This window comes from Zeugodacus cucurbitae, chromosome 4, assembly GCF_028554725.1.
Source record: "Zeugodacus cucurbitae isolate PBARC_wt_2022May chromosome 4, idZeuCucr1.2, whole genome shotgun sequence".
Lineage (NCBI taxonomy): Eukaryota > Metazoa > Arthropoda > Insecta > Diptera > Tephritidae > Zeugodacus > Zeugodacus cucurbitae.
In genome coordinates, this window is record NC_071669.1 from 26,667,283 (window position 1) to 26,685,368 (window position 18,086).

An 18,086-nucleotide genomic window follows, 5' to 3' on the forward strand; every position below is an offset into this window, starting at 1 on the left:
GTACAATTTATAGAACTTACAATCAATGGGGTACAAAATAAATGCAACCATGACATGTATGGTGAATATGAAATTGGTCAGTGTTGATGAATTTGCAACTCAGGAAATTACATATATTTTAAAACTATTAAGTAAAATGGATCTTGCAAATATAAATTAGCAATAAATTTGCACAGTGCTGTGGTTGAATATCTCACTCAAAATTTTCAATATATTTAACAAATTAGTTTGATATTCCAATGACACTTTCATCCTTAAAATGAATTTAAAAACATATTCGCATATTACATGTTCGTTCCGAACACAGTTCGTTCTATAAATAGACATCCGGTCCCAATAGTTTGTTTGTTTGAATTTATATTCAATAACTTATGGGTTGTTTCTCCTAATTGATGTGGTATTGTTTCGTTATTATACCAAACCATTACTTTGAAATACTTTGTATTTATATGTAACTAAACTTTAAAGCCGAACTTGGGAACAAACATGACATAAACACAATATATGTTTATGTTAGTAATGTCTATCTATGAAAATATAATAGAAGAAAATTTAAATGGAGAGCGGAACGATTTTTGTTTTACATTTTCTGGTAAGTTAAAAAATTTACCTTTAAGGCGCCTGCTACACGTTCAGTATTTATCGTGATATTTGGATCGCAATCTATTTTGAATATTGATGGATTACTTCGCGACTGCTAGACGTTCAATATATATTACGTCAATATTTATAAGATATTGTTAGTGTTTTCATACAAAAAAAATAATTAAAAAATTTTTTTGTTTATTTTTTCTTAAATTTTTTCATAAAATTTCGGAAGAAAACCTAAGAAAATCATGTTTGGCTATTGTTTTTGCTCCCACAGCAATTCATTATTACTGTATCCAATATTTGGACGTTATCAAAAAACCTTTGGCAGATGAGTTGCATAGCTCTGGCAAAGATTCTATTGTAAACAGTATAATTTATGTTCATTTATTAGAATAAAGTTTATTTTAAAATTTTGGCACTGTTGTATTTCACCAATTCGGACTTGTAAATCACAAAATATGCTACACATTCAATATTTATCTCGCGATCCACGATCCGCGGTCTGGATTTCAAAATATTTACATATTTTGTTATATGGATCGTGATCCATCAATATTGCATGCTAAACGTTCAATAAATATCGCGATACAGGAAATATCACGATAAATACTGAACGTGTAGCAGGCGCCTAAGATTGTTTATTCCTTTTTCAAACATATAAACCAATTTAATTTTGTCTTCAAATATTAAAACTTGTGATCAGTCGAAATGAATTATTTTATGATATTGTAACGGATTTCCAAAATCTGCCGTTTACTCTGAAACTCTACCCTGAGTTCGATCGCTGGATTGTCAAATAAAAGTCACACTTTAATGGCTATACATTAATCTTTATTGCTAATTCCTTATAACTTAACACTTTAGTACTCAATACTCTACTTTACAACTCTAACTTATAACTTGTTTACACTTTGCTCGACAACTCTCTCCTTAGAATTGTCCTCACTCGACAACTCTCTTATTAGAACTGTGTCTTGCTGCCAGTCCGACAGCCCTTTTATAGTCGATTGCTAGCATGTTATCGTCACTCGAACATTCTGGCAACTCCGAATATCGATGTCTAGATAGAACTGGCAAGTTATAGATTTCGATTGTCAATTCTAGTTTGTTCTGGTGCCATTTTCGTTACACTGCCCTCCACTTAAGTCTGATCGTCCCGATTAGACATACTTCCAGAACCAAACCCTTAGTATTTCTTTCTTTCATCTCGTCTTCTAGGACACTGTTGTCCTCTTTAGCATTTCTTTCTCCATTAGCATTAATCCTAAACCTTAAATCAATCAGTAACCAAAAATTATCCTCACAGTGGTCTACGCCGTTGATTCCAGGAACATGGATATATGGACGTCCTCTGTATCTGTGACGATACCTGTCCACCAGCTTTCTAAAATGCTCTTCCAAATTTCGGATGAATCTTTCCACCATGATATCGAATCGTGGATGTGATGCAGCTTCACATATTTTCCGGACACATAGCTTCTGGCACATCTCCCAACTTTTGATGTCCACGTCCACCATCTCGTCAGTCTCTTTACTACGAATTGCGCACATATTTGTCCTGACCAACAAAATATTCCTGTTTCCTGATTTGCTGGTAGGTAATGGACCAGCTACAACTATGGCAAATTGCTCCAATGGCGTTCCGGAACTGTACTGCTTCATCTGACCATGTCTCTTGGAACTCGACACTTCATTTGCAATGCAATCTCTCATTGATTGACGACAACCAACCCAACAAAATTGATTCCTCAACCTTCCCAAGGTTTCCGTGATTCTTATGTGTCCTTCACTTGGACCTTTGTGCATCTCGTAGCAAACTGTAGGAGATCTTTCATTTCGAACAACCACGAGAGATCGGGAGCAGTATCCTCCTTTGCCTTTCCACACTCGATATAAGCAACCAGCGACCAACTTGAAACTGTTCCACTGTGCCTTTGAGAATAGAGGTTCTGCATACATTTCTTCATTATTTGGATGTTTCACAACTGGAGCTTCATCTTGAGATTCTTGTTCCTTCATATCACAATCTTTTGTCCATGACACGTCTGTCTTCTCTGGGATCACCTGCATCGATTTATGCACCTCCTGTTCCTTCAACTGCGTCCACACCTGTGCCGAAACCTGAGATGGTATACACTCTCCATGCACTTCCAGCTGTGTTGACAACTCCTCCCTTTGTAAGGTCACCTCCATCGACTCCTCCTCTTTCAGCTGTGAAGACACCCCATTCACTTCCAATTGTGATAACAGAATCTCTCCATGCGCTTCCAAAGGTCTTGACATAAGCGCCTCATTCGCTTCTTCGTGCGCTTCCTGCTGTGTTAACACGTCTGCTTCTTTTGAGGTCACATCCATTGACTCCTCCTCCTACTTTTCCAACTTTGAGGATAACCCATTCGCTTCCAACATCCGCTCTTTTAACTGTGAAGAAAATTGAGCTGATACATATTCGTCAACGTTGATGTTTTCTTCTTCCATTGCCTCTCTTAACCGGGCTTGCAATTCTGATTTCAAACCATTCGTTGCTAAGCCTCGTTGTTCCAACTCTCTTTTGAGTTGTGGTATCCTTAATTCGCTGAATTTGGCCATTATCTCCTATGGAGTTTTATTTGTCAATCCCACTTCTGACACCAATTGTAAAAGTTTATAAAAGTCACACTTAAATGGCTATACATTAATCTTTATTTCTAATTCCTTATAACTTAACACTTTAGTACTCAATACTCTACTTTACAACTCTAACTTATAACTTGTTTACACTTTGCTCGACAACTCTCTCCTTAGAATTGTCCTCACTCGACAACTCTCTTATAAGAACTGTGTCTTGCTGCCAGTCCGACAGCCCTTTTATAGTCGATTGCTAGCATGTTATCGTCACTCGAACATTCTGGCAACTACGAATATCGATGTCTAGATAGATCTGGCAAGTTATAGATTTCGATTGTCAATTCTAGTTTGTTCTGGTGCCATTTTCGTTACAATATTCTGTTGATGATTTTTTATTTGGATCAAGTTTACAAAATAATTATAGTTAATATGATGCCTTTTCTAAACCCTCACCAATAATACTTGCGATAAGAAAGAGAGTTCTTATACACCTTGTCGCCTCATTTTTATCCTCATTTCAACGTTAACTATTTTATCTTCTTGATATATGTGTATTCTTCAAAACTTTGTTGATATCTTGAATATTGAAATGAATTTATTCAATAGATTTACGACATGTTTACAATAATAATAATAACACTACAATAAGAAAGCAAGAAATTATGTACATGAATTATACGGGAATAGTGTAACAGCTTTCCTGAAAATGAATATAATATTGAAAAACCAAAAGAGCACTATTACAATAGAAACATTCCAGTCTTTTTAAATACATACAGTGGTAGTCAAAATTATTTACACATCGGACGTTTTTTTTACAAGTTTTTTACAAGTTCCATAAATATGTTGTTTCTTTCTCTCATTAGACGTTTAGTAGGAGTTTCCATACTAATACTTTAAATATATTAAATTTTCGGATGTTTGTGCGTATTTTTAATGAGGATTGTAATGCATGAAAGTAGAAGAAAATCAATTTATATTATCGAAACCAAATCATTGTCAAACCTACACATACTAGTTATATAAAATAAAGATTTGTACACAAATTTTATTGAATTTGCGAACCACGCCTAATAGATGAAAATAAATTACTTCTATATGGCAGCACAGTCATATCTACTCCGTTTTGGGTAAATATAACCCTGGTAAATATTGTCATTGATTGTCAGAAAGTATAAAAGAGCTTCCAGTTTTCACCTGCATATCATTTTCCGTGTGTGAACGGTTTTAAAGCATATATTAATTGTGAATTTAGATTACGCACCTTTTGCCGGTTTTGCTGTTGTTATTCTTTTAACAGTTCAAGCTTAATATTTAAAAACATGTCTAATCGCGACGCAGCCACAAATCAACTAATCGACTATAAAAATAATTTGTCGGTAAGTGTGTTAGTAGCAAGATAGGGTTTAATGAAATTGAAAGAACGTACACAAATGTTTACAATTTTTAGTACAAAAACATATAAGATACTAGGATTGTATTAATAGGGTGGAAACAAAGAGAAAAACAAATTTTTAAAGGGAGTCTATGGCTAAATCATAATTAGTAGCATTTTTATCTTATACCGTACATATGCATTTAATTCTATTTTTTTCTTTTGTCTATATTAACGTCTCAACTTTGGATATTTTTATTAAAAATTATGGAAAGGTTTTTTTTTGTTGGTTTTGCTCGGTTTGAATACAAAATAATTAATAATTATAATATTAGTATCCTACATACTATATGTATGTATTTTTTAAAAATTTATTAATATACATATATTGTGAAATATATTTCGTGATGTTGAAATTAGTACAGAGATTATAAAAAATTAAAATAATGGATTTAAAATTAATTAAGCAATTTAAGCGTTTTAGCATATGTTTACATTTTGTTATAACTAATCTGTAGAGTTTATTTTTTTTATATTTGATATATTTTTATTTAGTTTAATATTAAGACTTTATATTTTCTTTTATTTATTTGAAAACTACTTAAATATTTTAAGTTAACAGTTCAATGATATTATGTTTATGTTTGTAATACAATTTTATATTCGTAAGAACAAATTTATTAGTCATACGTTAATGATAGTTAAATCGAGTATATAAAAAGGTTTGCTTAATACTAGTTTTTAAAAGTGGTAAAGCTCAACATCATTAAAATTATATGTATTATTAATTAATAAATAAGATTTTTTATATAAATTTAAAATTTTTGTTTTTCTTACATGCCCAAATACACATACATGCCGATGTTAGTATGTAATCGTTTAATACTTAATATGAATTACGCTATTGTTGCAGTTTAAACATTTATTTTCCATTTTGTGTGAGCTGAAAAATTCACTTCATATCTGATATATCTATCGGTTGATTTTGCTAGTGTTAATTGTTTGCAATTATTTTCTATTAGTAGCATTATTTTGCAATGACTTGCACAATTCATAATATACGCATACAACACTACCATTCCATATTTAGTCAACTAATTTCACACATTTTTAAACGTTTTAAGTTTTCCGTCTTTTGAGCAATACTATACATGTTTTTGTATTGAAAATAACAGTATTTTTTTTTAAATGGTAACGCCGTCATATTTTTATAATGGTTTCGATCACAATCATCGCATTTTGTATTTTATATTTCATCTCAACGTATTTTGTACGTTATCTCCATCTAACTTAGTAGCCATAAAATTTGCGAAATAGAGTTGTACAATTATATTGATTATATTTTATTATGAAAATATATATGTATGTACGGGGTATGTTATCACGATAATGTAATTACTTTATTATTTTGATACAGGTTCGGCAACACCGGTAATAGTTTATTCAGAAAGTCATATATTAATAGTTTAGTAATGTAGATTATTATTTTTATTTATTATTGCAATAACACACAACAGTAATGCCCAAATAATACCCCAAGAGGCCAGAGGTTGTACATACATATGTATACCCGCTAAGAACACACGTATATACACATAAATATACATAATCTGTGTACATTTGTTTTAAAAGAGTTATCCATAAAATGATTTTTTAATGTTTGCTTCAGTAATATCTCCACATATACATATGTGTGCACATATGTAACGGATGCAAAAAATATTGTTTAATTTTGCTTTACGCAAGTTTTTATTTTTGTTTTGAACCGTTTTGCATTTGTTGTTAATGAGGACTATTAAATTATGAACATGTATAAATAAAAAGTCCAGTCATGATTTTGAGTGTTAACAAAGAGTTAAAGCTTTTAATTGGTTTTCCTGGTTTTGAATGCAAGTACACTTGTACTTATATCTGTATGTATATTTATCATATGTTCAAATTAGTTGGACTTGATTTAATATATATGTATTTATTAATATAATTTCAAATGTCTTAATATAGTATAAGGTATTACACTTAGTTTAATATGAAATAAGTGATGTTCTCTTAAATGTTTATGTACTTACGCAAGCGCACTTTTCAACGTTAACAAAAACCTGTTGAATTCTTACATGCGCGAGTACAAATTATATAGGCATTTGGTGAAACCTTTTGAAATTAAAGCAAATAATTCCAATGTTTATAAATATTAGAAAATGTACACCTATGTATGTATGTATGTATATTGGCTAGTCACAGTACCAATGAATGCGCAAATCAAAACCACAAAAGGCACCTTCGAGTACTGTAAACTTCAATGAAGCATGGCACAGTTTATACAAAAGTCAATGCACTTCATTCCACGATTGTAAAAACTGGTATGAAGTTGTTTATATATAATCACATTGACTGTTAGTTGTTGTTGTTAGTGGCTGCCTATAGTAGAAAAGCTGGTGTACAGTGCCTATGTTGCGACTGAAACTACAACTCCTTTCAAGTGACTTCGCTATATTTGCGAATTTGTACGCGTGCGAGAACTGTTGGAACTAAATGGGTAGAGGGAATGTATGTTAAAATAGTTTTCGTCTCATACAGTTGGTAATAGCTGCTTTAGAACTCGCTTTAGAAACACATATGCACAAATGGAGTTACTTAACACATACAATATGCATTGAAAAATTGTTTGCATTTTAGGCTTTGTCACTGCACGCAATGAAATTTCGAATGCAGTCACGTCTTTTCAAACATATGTATATGCATACATGTGTGTATGTGTGAATACTTATTCGGAACGAAATTGGTTTTACTGGAGCTAATTATTTGCATTTGGACGAATTTGATTGAATTGACCAAGAATGGCAGATTACCTAATTAAAATTTTAAAATTTCAACATACAACCTGTTTATCAGCGGTTTAACCTTCGACTGTTATTCAATTACATTCACAACTTTATACAATTTGCATCGTTTAATGTACATTTGCACATACGTAACACAGATAATTAGAAATTTTGAGCGAAGGGAAAATAACAAAACAATTTTTTTATAATATAAACTTTATACTGACGGCAGTGCACCGAAGTTGATAAACCCAGCATTAAGATGAGTGCGGTGAAATAAGAAAACAACTAATACAAAGCGTGATAATTTCAAACTCCATATCACAATAGCATTGCTAATGCTCATTCACTTTAATTAATTGTAAATTCATTTTAGCTATCAGTAAATCCGCTGTTTACTTTGATTTATTCACTTTCAATTATTCCCAAACACAATTCATGGATTTATTTCAACAAAATGAAATTATTGCCTACTCATGTTTGTATGTGTTGAGTGATTTGTGCAATAAGTTAGAAAATATAAATATTTTAATTAATATTTTATTTTATTTTCAATTACGTAGTTGTTTATTAAAAATATAATAAATATGTAATAAAAATATTTCACAAAAAATATAAAAATTTTTAAGACTGTTTATGCGCATATTCATTTCTGCAATTAGAAGAGAAATCATCACAAGTTTGGTTTGAAAAATACACAATATAATATAATTCTTATTAGATGATATTTACTTCAGTACTTTAAAGTATTTTTATGTCGAAGTTTACTAGCCTTGAACTGGTGAAAGATGCATGCAGAGGGCAAAGTCAAAGCAAGATAGTGCAGTTTACTGCTTGGATTTATAATACATGCAAAAATTCTTACTATATATGTAATCTATATGTGTATATAATTCTTTCATGGGGGGCATATTCATGAATATATGCATAGGTGTGTACATTTTAACTTCTGTGTGAAATAAAAATGTGTATATACTTTGGGTGTACAACGCTTTCGCTCTTATCTCAATGTTTTATATGTGTTATCTGAGTGTGTTATCTCACGGCGTGACAAAACAAACACAACACATATATATGGAGATGGAAATAATAACTCTTAGTACAGTTAATTCCAATATCAAAGTTGTTAGGAGTTTTTAATCACCATTTTTTTCACAAATTTACATATCACATAAAGTAGGTATGTGTTATGTGCATTAGTGTGCATATTCCAAAAAATTTAGACACACACGTTACATAGCACATAAGTAAATATACATACATATACCGGAATGTATATGCAATGGAAATGAATTCATCTTTAAACCGACTTATTTCGCATTCAAATTATTCTTATTTCATTACGAAAATATACGTATTTAGTATGATATTTTGAATTTTAAAATTGTAACACATATATATATAGTTTATTCTTAAGACACAATAAAGAACAGAATGCGAAACACAATCAGATTATTATTTAGTTTATTGCTTTATACATTCATATACTATATATCGTTCAACACTGTATGAATTCGTCAGCATTCTGCTTAAATGTAAGCAAATACAATATTCTTAATTCAGTTAAATATGTACATTACGCCCCGTCTATGTGTGTGCACTTTTGTACATAGGACTAAGATTTATTTAATTTAATTCTGTTCAAAATTAGTAAAGAATTTCCAGGTATCTGCAACATTTATAACATCTATTCACACATATTATATCTAAATATAAAATACATTTTAATTTCGCAGTTCTAAAGGTCTAGTGCGTTGAAGTTTACGAATGTATTTATACTTTTTGTTGTTATTTGTATTGTACTAATTGAATTCATTTATATTTCAGAAACCTCCGGGCACAATTACAACAGGAGCTGGTAATCCTGTTGGTATTAAGGATGCAACTCTAACCGTGGGACCAAGGGGTCCGGCATTGTTGCAGGATGTCAACTTTTTGGATGAGATGGCTGCCTTCGATCGTGAACGCATACCAGAGCGTGTAGTTCATGCTAAAGGTGCCGGCGCTTTTGGTTATTTCGAGGTGACGCATGACATTACGAAATATTGTGCCGCTAAGGTATTCGAGAAGGTACATAAGCGTACGCCGATTGCAGTGCGTTTTTCCACCGTGGGCGGAGAAAGTGGATCCGCTGATACCGCCCGTGATCCGCGCGGTTTTGCTGTAAAGTTTTACACTGAGGACGGTGTCTGGGATTTGGTGGGCAATAACACACCAATTTTCTTTATACGTGACCCAATTCTTTTTCCCAGCTTTATCCACACTCAGAAGCGTAATCCGCAAACACATTTGAAGGATCCGGATATGTTCTGGGACTTTTTAACTCTGCGTCCGGAGAGTACTCACCAGGTAACACATGTGTAATATAAATATTAAATTTAATAATTTTTAATGATATTAAAATATGTTTAATAGGTGTCCTTTTTGTTTGGAGATCGAGGCATTCCCGATGGTTATCGTCATATGAATGGATATGGTTCGCATACTTTCAAGTTGGTTAATTGTAAAGGGGAGCCTATTTATGCTAAATTCCACTACAAAACTGATCAGGGCATTAAGAATCTCGATCCCAAGGTCGCTCAAGGGTTATCAGCTACTGATCCAGACTATAGTATTCGTGATTTGTACAATGCTATTAAGAATGGCAATTACCCAAGTTGGACATGGTATTTGCAAGTGATGACATTTGATCAAGCTAAGAAATTCAAATATAATCCCTTTGATGTAACAAAAGTATGGAGCCATAAGGATTTCCCACTTATCCAATTTGGCAAGATGGTGCTCGATAGAAATCCTACCAATTACTTTGCTGAAGTTGAACAAATTGCCTTTAGTCCAGCACATTTGGTTCCAGGCATTGAACCATCGCCCGACAAGATGTTGCAAGGCCGACTTTTCTCGTACTCAGACACACACAGACATCGTTTGGGCCCTAATTATTTGCAAATACCGGTGAATTGCCCTTATCGTGTTAGTGTTACTAACTATCAGCGCGACGGTCAAATGCGTGTTAATGATAATCAAGGTGGTGCTCCGAATTATTTCCCCAATTCGTTCTCAGGACCAGACGAAAGTGCTCGTGCAAAGAGCTTGATGCCATGTTGCCCTGTGCAAGGTGAGGTTTATCGCTTCACCAGCGGCTTCACCGAGGACAATTATAGCCAGGTGACCGATTTTTGGGTTTATGTTTTGGATGATAGAGCTCGCCAACGTTTGGTAGCTAACATTGTTGACAGTTTGAGCAATGCCAGTCAATTTATTCAGGAGCGTGCTGTTAAGAACTTTACTTTAGTTCATGCTGACTTTGGTAGAATGCTTACTGAAGGCCTTAACTTGGCCAAATCGGCCAAAATCTAAAGAACTGAAATTAATTATTATCTTTGCAAATATTTTCAATGTTTTCAATGCTAATGCACATAACTTTTTTGAGGTTACGGGTCGCTTCCAGACACATTTTTTGATATATTATTAAAACATAAAGGGCTGTGATACAGTCTGCCAAAGGGCAAACAATTGTAATGTTTATTTTTATTGGATAAAAAACGAAAAATTATTTGAAATTCAAATTGTAATACCGTTTATTGGTTAAATTGTTCAAATTGTCGATTTGTAATCTTATTGGAGAAGATTAGCAAATTCTTGTTGGCTTTATTTTTTTTTAATCAATTGAAATCGCTATCCCTTTATGCTTGTATAATCATATTGTTATATGAAATTTTGTGTTTAAACAAGTACAGATATATACATATGTATGCTTTTTTTACATTTTTAATAAAATTCAATATTCATAAAATAAAAAAAATACTACTGCTTTTCATTGCAATATAAACAAATGTACGCTGAATGTCTGAAACATTGTTACCAAGTAATAGTTAGGAGACATGCTTTGCAATCCGTAGACATAGTTAATAAAAGGAATTATTTTTTGAAATTTTTAAATTTGATAATTTGTTTTTTTATATTGTATTTTAAAATTTGTAATTTCTTGATTATCTCATAGTTGATTTAATTTAATTGGATTGGATTGGAATCATGAAGTGTTAGATTTATATAAATTTATATAAGAACAAAAATATATTTTGATGAACAACTGATAACATTAGTATAAATTGCATTTTTTGATTAAATAGAACAAGGATTATATATAATAATTTTCATGAAATTTGGTGTAAATCAAAGTCATATAATGATTCGCCCAAACAAAAACTGTTCGGCAGTGTTGGACTGCAAGGAGGTGGTTAGTATAAGGTGAAATCTCTTTGCAAGTTGGACATATGTTGGTAGTGTTAGAATAATAGAAACACTTTCAATATGTACAAAAATTGGTCATGAGTTATAAGCAAAGAGATAAGGGTATAGCCTGTACTTTTTCGTTCAGTTGGTGAATAGGGTCGCCGCGGATTTAGAGGGGGAGAGTGTTAGGTTCTCAATATAGAAGAAGCAAGAAAGATCGGCGAGATAGTTATCGGAGAGATATTATTATACAACCATCAGATAGTGGAATCTACTTTTTAATCGTTCTTGCTTTAGAGTTCGCCTCAAAGTAATACTCATGATTGACGACCACTCAGATAATTTGTAATGCATCTCTTCGGTTTCGGCGGCGATGTAGTTTGTAATGTATACTTGCGCTGTGTAATTGAGCGAGTCAAATTCTTTTAACAAGCCCAACGCTATTAGAATTGTCTTCTCACCAAAGTTGGTTTTTGATTAAGGTTAGGGTTAATTAATAATTTAACCAGATATGTATAGAACACTATAAGCGCTTATTGAAATTTTCTGGTTGCCGAATCTTATTGAGATCCCTAATGTTATGGTTAATGGTTAATGGTTAACGGCGTCGACCTGGCGACCCGTCGCTCATTTGATAAATTAGGAACAAAGTGAGCGAATAGTGGAAGTGTATTTATGTTCACCGGCTATAACGTTCATAAGAATATGTAGGGCGACGAAGGTGTTCTTAAAAAGCATTGTAAATACCACACATTTAACTTTGCTAACATTAACAAAGGTGATACCACGGGTTTCTGGCCCGTATATTATATTTCACAGAAAAAACTCGAAGTTTTTTGGTGGATTATAGTGATTCGAGTTAGAGAAGATTAACTATATTAGAGAAATTTATGTATTTTTTTAAAACAATGCATTACTTTGATAAAATGTATATTCAAGATTAAGTTATAAAAAACAAAGCTTAGGAAAATGGCCACAACACTTTTATATTAAAGTTTTTTTAAAAAGTTCCAAATTGTCAAATGTGGGTACATTTGGAACAAATATTCCTTTTCACCCTGAGGAGGTTGCTTTCGAAGATGGGCAAAATCGGACCACTGCCACGTTCACAAAATGGCGAAAACCGAAAACACATAAAGTGCCATAACTAAGCCATAATTAAAGCTATGGAAATAAAATTTGGTACAAATGATCGCACTATGAAGGGGCATATTTGGATGTAATTTTTTTGGAGAAGTGGTCGTTGCCCCGCCCCATACTAAGTTTTTTGTACATATCTCGTAAACTACTTAAGTTATATCAACCAAACTTTCTAGAAACGTTTCTTTTAGGTACTACCTTATAATGTCCATAAAATGGAGCAAATCGGATTTTAATCACACCCACCTTCTATACGAAGGTTATGTTGAAAACTACTAAAAATGCTTTAACTCAGTAAAGGAAAACACCAGAAACCTTAAATTTCATTATAAGGAAGGTATCAGAAGGGCTCCACTCAAATTGGTATACAAAATTTTAAGTGGGTGTGGGTCAAAAACCATTTCTTCGAAACTACTCGACCAATATCAATGAAACTTGGTTTTCAAGACCACATATATATCGAACATGAGGACCTCGGTGCTTCTAACCTAATATTATGGTTTTCAATTTTCAATGGACTTTATACCTTATACATATATGACGAATATGTGGGTCAAATTGTATATTATATAATATTAATAAAATGAAATAAATAAATTGCGAGAGTATAAAATGTTCGGTCACAACCGAACTTAGCCCTGGTATATAGGAAGTTGGCGTGGTTGTGAAGCGATTTGGCCTATTTTCACAACATATCATTGGGATGTAAAGAAACTATTAGAAACCAAGTTTCATTCAAATCGGTCGAGTAGTTCCTGAGATATGGTTTTTGACCCATAAGTGGGCGACGCCACGCCCATTTTCCATTTTGTAAAAAAATCTGAGTGCAGCTTCCATCTGCCATTTCTTATGTGGAATTTAGTGTTTCTGGCGTTTTTCGTTAGTGAGTTAACCCACTTTTAGTAATTTTCAACCTAACTTTTGTATGGGAGGTGGGCGTGGTTATTATCCGATTTCTCTCATTTATGGACTGTATTAAGAAGTGGCTAAAAAAAACGACGGCAGAAAGTTTGGTTTATATAGCTCTATTGGTTTGCGAGATATGTACAAAAAACTTAGTATGGGGCGGGGCCACGCCCACTTCCCCAAAAAAATTACATCCAAATATGCCCCTTCATAGTGCGATCCTTCATACCAAATTTTATTTTCGTAGCTTTGTTTATGGCTTAGTTATGGCACTTTATGTGTTTTCGGTTTTCGCCATTTTGTGGGCGTGGCAGTGGTCCGATTTTGCTCATTTTCGAAAGCAACCTTCCTATGGTGCCAAGAAATAAGTGTGCCAAGTTTCATCAAGATATCTTAATTTTTACTCAAGTTACAGCTTGCACAGACGGACGGACGGACGGACAGACAGACATTCGGATTTGAACTCCACTCTTCACCCTGATCACTTTGGTATATATAACCCTATATCTAATCTTAAAATCTTAATGAAACTTGGAACACATATTCCTTGGCACCCTGAGGAGGTTGGTATTGGATAAATGGGCGAAATCGGACCATTGCCACGCCCACAAAATGGCGAAAACCGAAAACCTATACAGTATCATAACTAAGCCATAAACAAAGTTATAAAAATAAAATTTGGTACAGAGGATCGCATTAGGGAAGGACACATTTGGATGTAATTTTTTTTGTATATATCTTGCAAACCAAAAAAACTGTATAAACCAAACTTTCTGCAGTCGTTTCTTTTAGCCATTTGCTTATACAGTCCAAAAGTGAAAGAAAACGGATAATAACCACCATAAGATATGGCAGATGGAAGCTGCACTCAGATTTTTTTACAAAATGGGAAATGGGCGTGGCGTCGCCCACTTATGGGTCAAAAACCATATCGCAGGAACTTCATGACCGATTTCAATGAAATTCGTTATATAACACTTTCTTGACACCCTGATGACACGGGTGGAATATGGGCGAAATCGGTTCACAACCACGCCTACTTTCCATATAACTCAATTTTGAATTCCATCTTATTCCTTCATTTGATAATATATACATTAGGAACCAATAAAGATAGCGGAATAAAACTTTACACAAATACTGTTTTTGAGCTATGACATCACTTGTGAAAAAATTGTCAAAATCGGACCATGACTTTTCAAGCCCCTGATATCGTACATGAAGCACTCAGTAACTTAGGGTAATTTTTCACCGAAAATATTGGTATCTCCCTCAGATAATTTAATGTAATTCAGAGCAAATCCAATAGAATAACGAAAATCATTAATATAGTATATGAGGGGTGAGGTACTTCCGGAACTGATTGTTGGTGGTGACAACATATGTACATTATATCTCAGATTATATGCTCACTTAATGTGGCTAAGCTACTTCACATATTAACCGATTTATAACGTATTATGCCCATTGTTTCTTTGAAAAACCTATAATTAGGTATACGGGAGCTAGGCGAAGTTATGACCCGATTTTACACATTTTTGGTACAGACACTCTATTAAAAGAAAAAGATTCGCTCTGAATTAAATTAAGATATCTTAGAGATTTACCGATATTTTCGGGGAAAAATTACCCTTAGGCACTGAGCTCTTCATGTTCGATATCAGGGGCATTGAAAAATTATAGTCAGATTTCGACAATTTTTTCACAAGTGATTCCATCGATCATATATGTATGTACATTATTTATGTAAAGTTTTATTCCGCTATCTTCATTGGTTCGTTGTGTATATATTATAAAGTGAAGGAATGAGATGGAATTCAAAATTAAGTTATATGGGAAGTAGTCGTGATTGTGAAGTAATTTCAACCATTTTACACACGTGTCAGCGGGGTGTCAAGAAAATATTCTACACGAAGTTCATTGAAATCGGTTGAGTAGTTTCTGAGATGTGGTTTTTGACCCATAAGTGGGCGACGCCACAACCATTTTCCATTTTGTAAAAAAAACTGAGTGCAGCTGCCTTCTGCCATTTCTTCTGCAAAATTTAGTGTTTCAGATGTTTTTCGTTAGTGAATTAACGCACTTTTAGTAATTTTTAACATAACCTTTGAATGGGAGGTGGGCGTGGTCTGTGGTGGAGTACGTTGGCGGGGGCAAAAGTGGAAGGCTAAGTTTGGTTGTGACTGAACATTTTATACTCTTTCAATTTTTTTATTTAATTTTATTAATATAATACACAATTTGACCCACATAGTCGTCATATACTATATATGGTATAAAGTCCATCGAAAGTTGGAAACCCTAATATTAGGTATTTGGGAGCTAGGTGAAGTTATGACCCGATTTCACCCATTTTTGGCACGGAGAGATATTATTAGAAGAAACATATTCCCTGTGAATTTCTTCAAAATATCTGAGAGACTTACCTACACTTTCGGTGAAAAAAAGTGTATAAGCACTGAGGTCCTCATGTTCGATATATGGGGTCTTGAAAACTTATGATCCGATTTCGGCGATTTTTAGAAAAGGGGTGCCACACTATAAAGGCAGTATTTATACAAAGTTCTGTTCTGAAATCTTCACTAGTGCTTACTTTATATATTGTAAAGTAAACGGTTCAGATCGACTTCAAAGTTCTTGTATAAAGGAAGTTGTGGTGGTGAACCGATTAGTCCTATTTTCACATAATAAATATCATTGGGATGCAAGGAAAATATTACAAACCGAATTACACTGAAATTGGTCGAGTAGATTCGGGGATATGGTTTTTGACCTATATGTGGGCGGAGCCACGCCCATTTAAAATTTTGTATACCAACCTCTCAGATATCTCAATTTTTACTCAAGTTATCGCTTGTACAGACATACGGATTTCAACTCCATGCTGATCATTTATATATATATAACCCCATATCTAACTCTATTATTTCTGTGTGACACAAACAACCGTTATGTGAACAAAACTATAATACTCTCTTTAGCAATTTTAGGAGAGTATAACAAATAATATCACAAATGATTATTACATGTTCCTGTCCATAACGAATGATGTTGATTATGAAAATTTGCCTCAAGGCAAACTTTTAAAAATAGACTGTCCCAGCTTTTTGCCAAAAGCAACAAGGGTTTCTATAAGAGTGGCATTATGAAATTATCTTCAAAATCTCAACAAGTTGTTGAACCAAACTGTGCAATAAATTGGATCATTAATAACGTAACAATAAATATAATGTAAAAATAATTAATTTGAAGACTTAATATCATCATTGTGGGAAATGATTGGTTCAGGCAAATATGAAATATGTATTTAGGCTTTTAAGAAATCAACCCAGCAAGACGGGTAATTTTCAGCTAACATGTTACAGCTGTGTTACTCTAAACATTAGCAAAAATTAATTTGTCTGTTACTTTTGTTCGAAGGGTGGGAAAGAAGTAACACTATGCCCCTACTCGTTCAATGCTCTTCTCACTCTATCCAATTACATTTTGCATAGGTGGTCCCGTTCTACGATGACACTTATACTTGGCTCCTATTGGTCATGTTTTGACAACTAACAGTCTGTTATTGGCATCATATATTTTCATATTTGGCATGTAAAATATATGTTACCTCTGCTAAAGCATATGTTAGCACCTATGTTACCCCTATGTTATTCAGAACAGAAGTATTTGTTACCGTACGGGTCATTATTTTGGTTAGCAGTTTGTTACCTATATTTGTTATATCTTTCCGCTAACAGGTAAAAACAATTCTTTTTTTTGTTTTTTTTTTTTATTTTATTACATTATTTTTTTATTTTATTACATTTTTTAATTTATTTTATTACATTTTCAATCATTACAAAATCATATATGAAGATAGTACAATCATATAAACTTAAACAGTTAAACTTATTATTAAATTTTTACATTTACAAGTTATTAATATAAAAATTACATTTATATATAAATTATTATATTTATGCAATTTATGTTCTAATTTTACAATTCAAATGATATATAATCTTATTTTATTCTTAATCTAAATATATTTATTTATTTTAACAATGTTGGGTGTGGACTAGATACACCTTACGCAAACCTGCTAACAACATATCAAGAAATTCCATCCCAGCATCCAGGTATCTAACACCTAAAATAGAAAAACAAAGCGAAAGATGAGTATATGGAAAATAATACATAATAGAACTACGCAATATACAATGGCTACTAGTATTTACAAAGCTTTTAATATTTATTTTTCTTCTTATAATTAGCACTTTTCTTTTAATATTAATATTCTTTAATTTAGCACTTGATTGTATATTTCTTTATATATTTATATAGCTTTTTATATTAATTAATCATTTTATATTTAACCATTGAGGTTAATATGTTCAGAATTCTGCAAAAGAGCAGATACCCTGACATCCGAA

At 32.7% G+C, this 18,086-nt stretch overlaps 2 protein-coding genes across 2 annotated transcripts; one reads left to right on the plus strand and one right to left on the minus strand.

Moving 5' to 3' along the window:
- Positions 1–794: 794 nt before the first annotated feature.
- LOC114804548 (uncharacterized) lies at positions 795–4,349 on the minus strand. The gene is made up of 3 exons (XM_054228830.1): positions 4,208–4,349; positions 3,976–4,092; positions 795–3,898 (listed from the first exon to the last, which is right to left on the minus strand). Exon 3 carries the CDS (start codon positions 2,944–2,946, stop codon positions 1,717–1,719), a length of 1,230 nt encoding a protein of 409 aa, XP_054084805.1. The 5' UTR covers positions 2,947–3,898; positions 3,976–4,092; positions 4,208–4,349; the 3' UTR covers positions 795–1,716.
- Positions 4,350–4,389: 40 nt separating this feature from the next.
- LOC105217045 (catalase) lies at positions 4,390–11,196 on the plus strand. The gene is made up of 3 exons (XM_011191851.3): positions 4,390–4,577; positions 9,220–9,741; positions 9,808–11,196. The coding sequence occupies exons 1-3, from the start codon at positions 4,521–4,523 to the stop codon at positions 10,747–10,749; spliced, it is 1,521 nt and encodes a 506-aa protein (XP_011190153.1). The 5' UTR covers positions 4,390–4,520; the 3' UTR covers positions 10,750–11,196.
- Positions 11,197–18,086: the final 6,890 nt, after the last annotated feature.

Bases quoted from the DNA above. Each gene is read 5' to 3' on its own strand.
- LOC105217045 (XM_011191851.3), top strand. From the start codon at position 4,521: ATGTCTAATCGCGACGCAGCCACAAATCAACTAATCGACTATAAAAAT. The intron at 4,578-9,219 runs GTAAGTGTGTTA...TTTATATTTCAG, and splicing joins ACTATAAAAATAATTTGTCG to AAACCTCCGGGCACAATTAC. The intron at 9,742-9,807 runs GTAACACATGTG...TATGTTTAATAG, and splicing joins GTCCGGAGAGTACTCACCAG to GTGTCCTTTTTGTTTGGAGA.
- LOC114804548 (XM_054228830.1), bottom strand. From the start codon at position 2,946: ATGGATGTGACCTCAAAAGAAGCAGACGTGTTAACACAGCAGGAAGCG.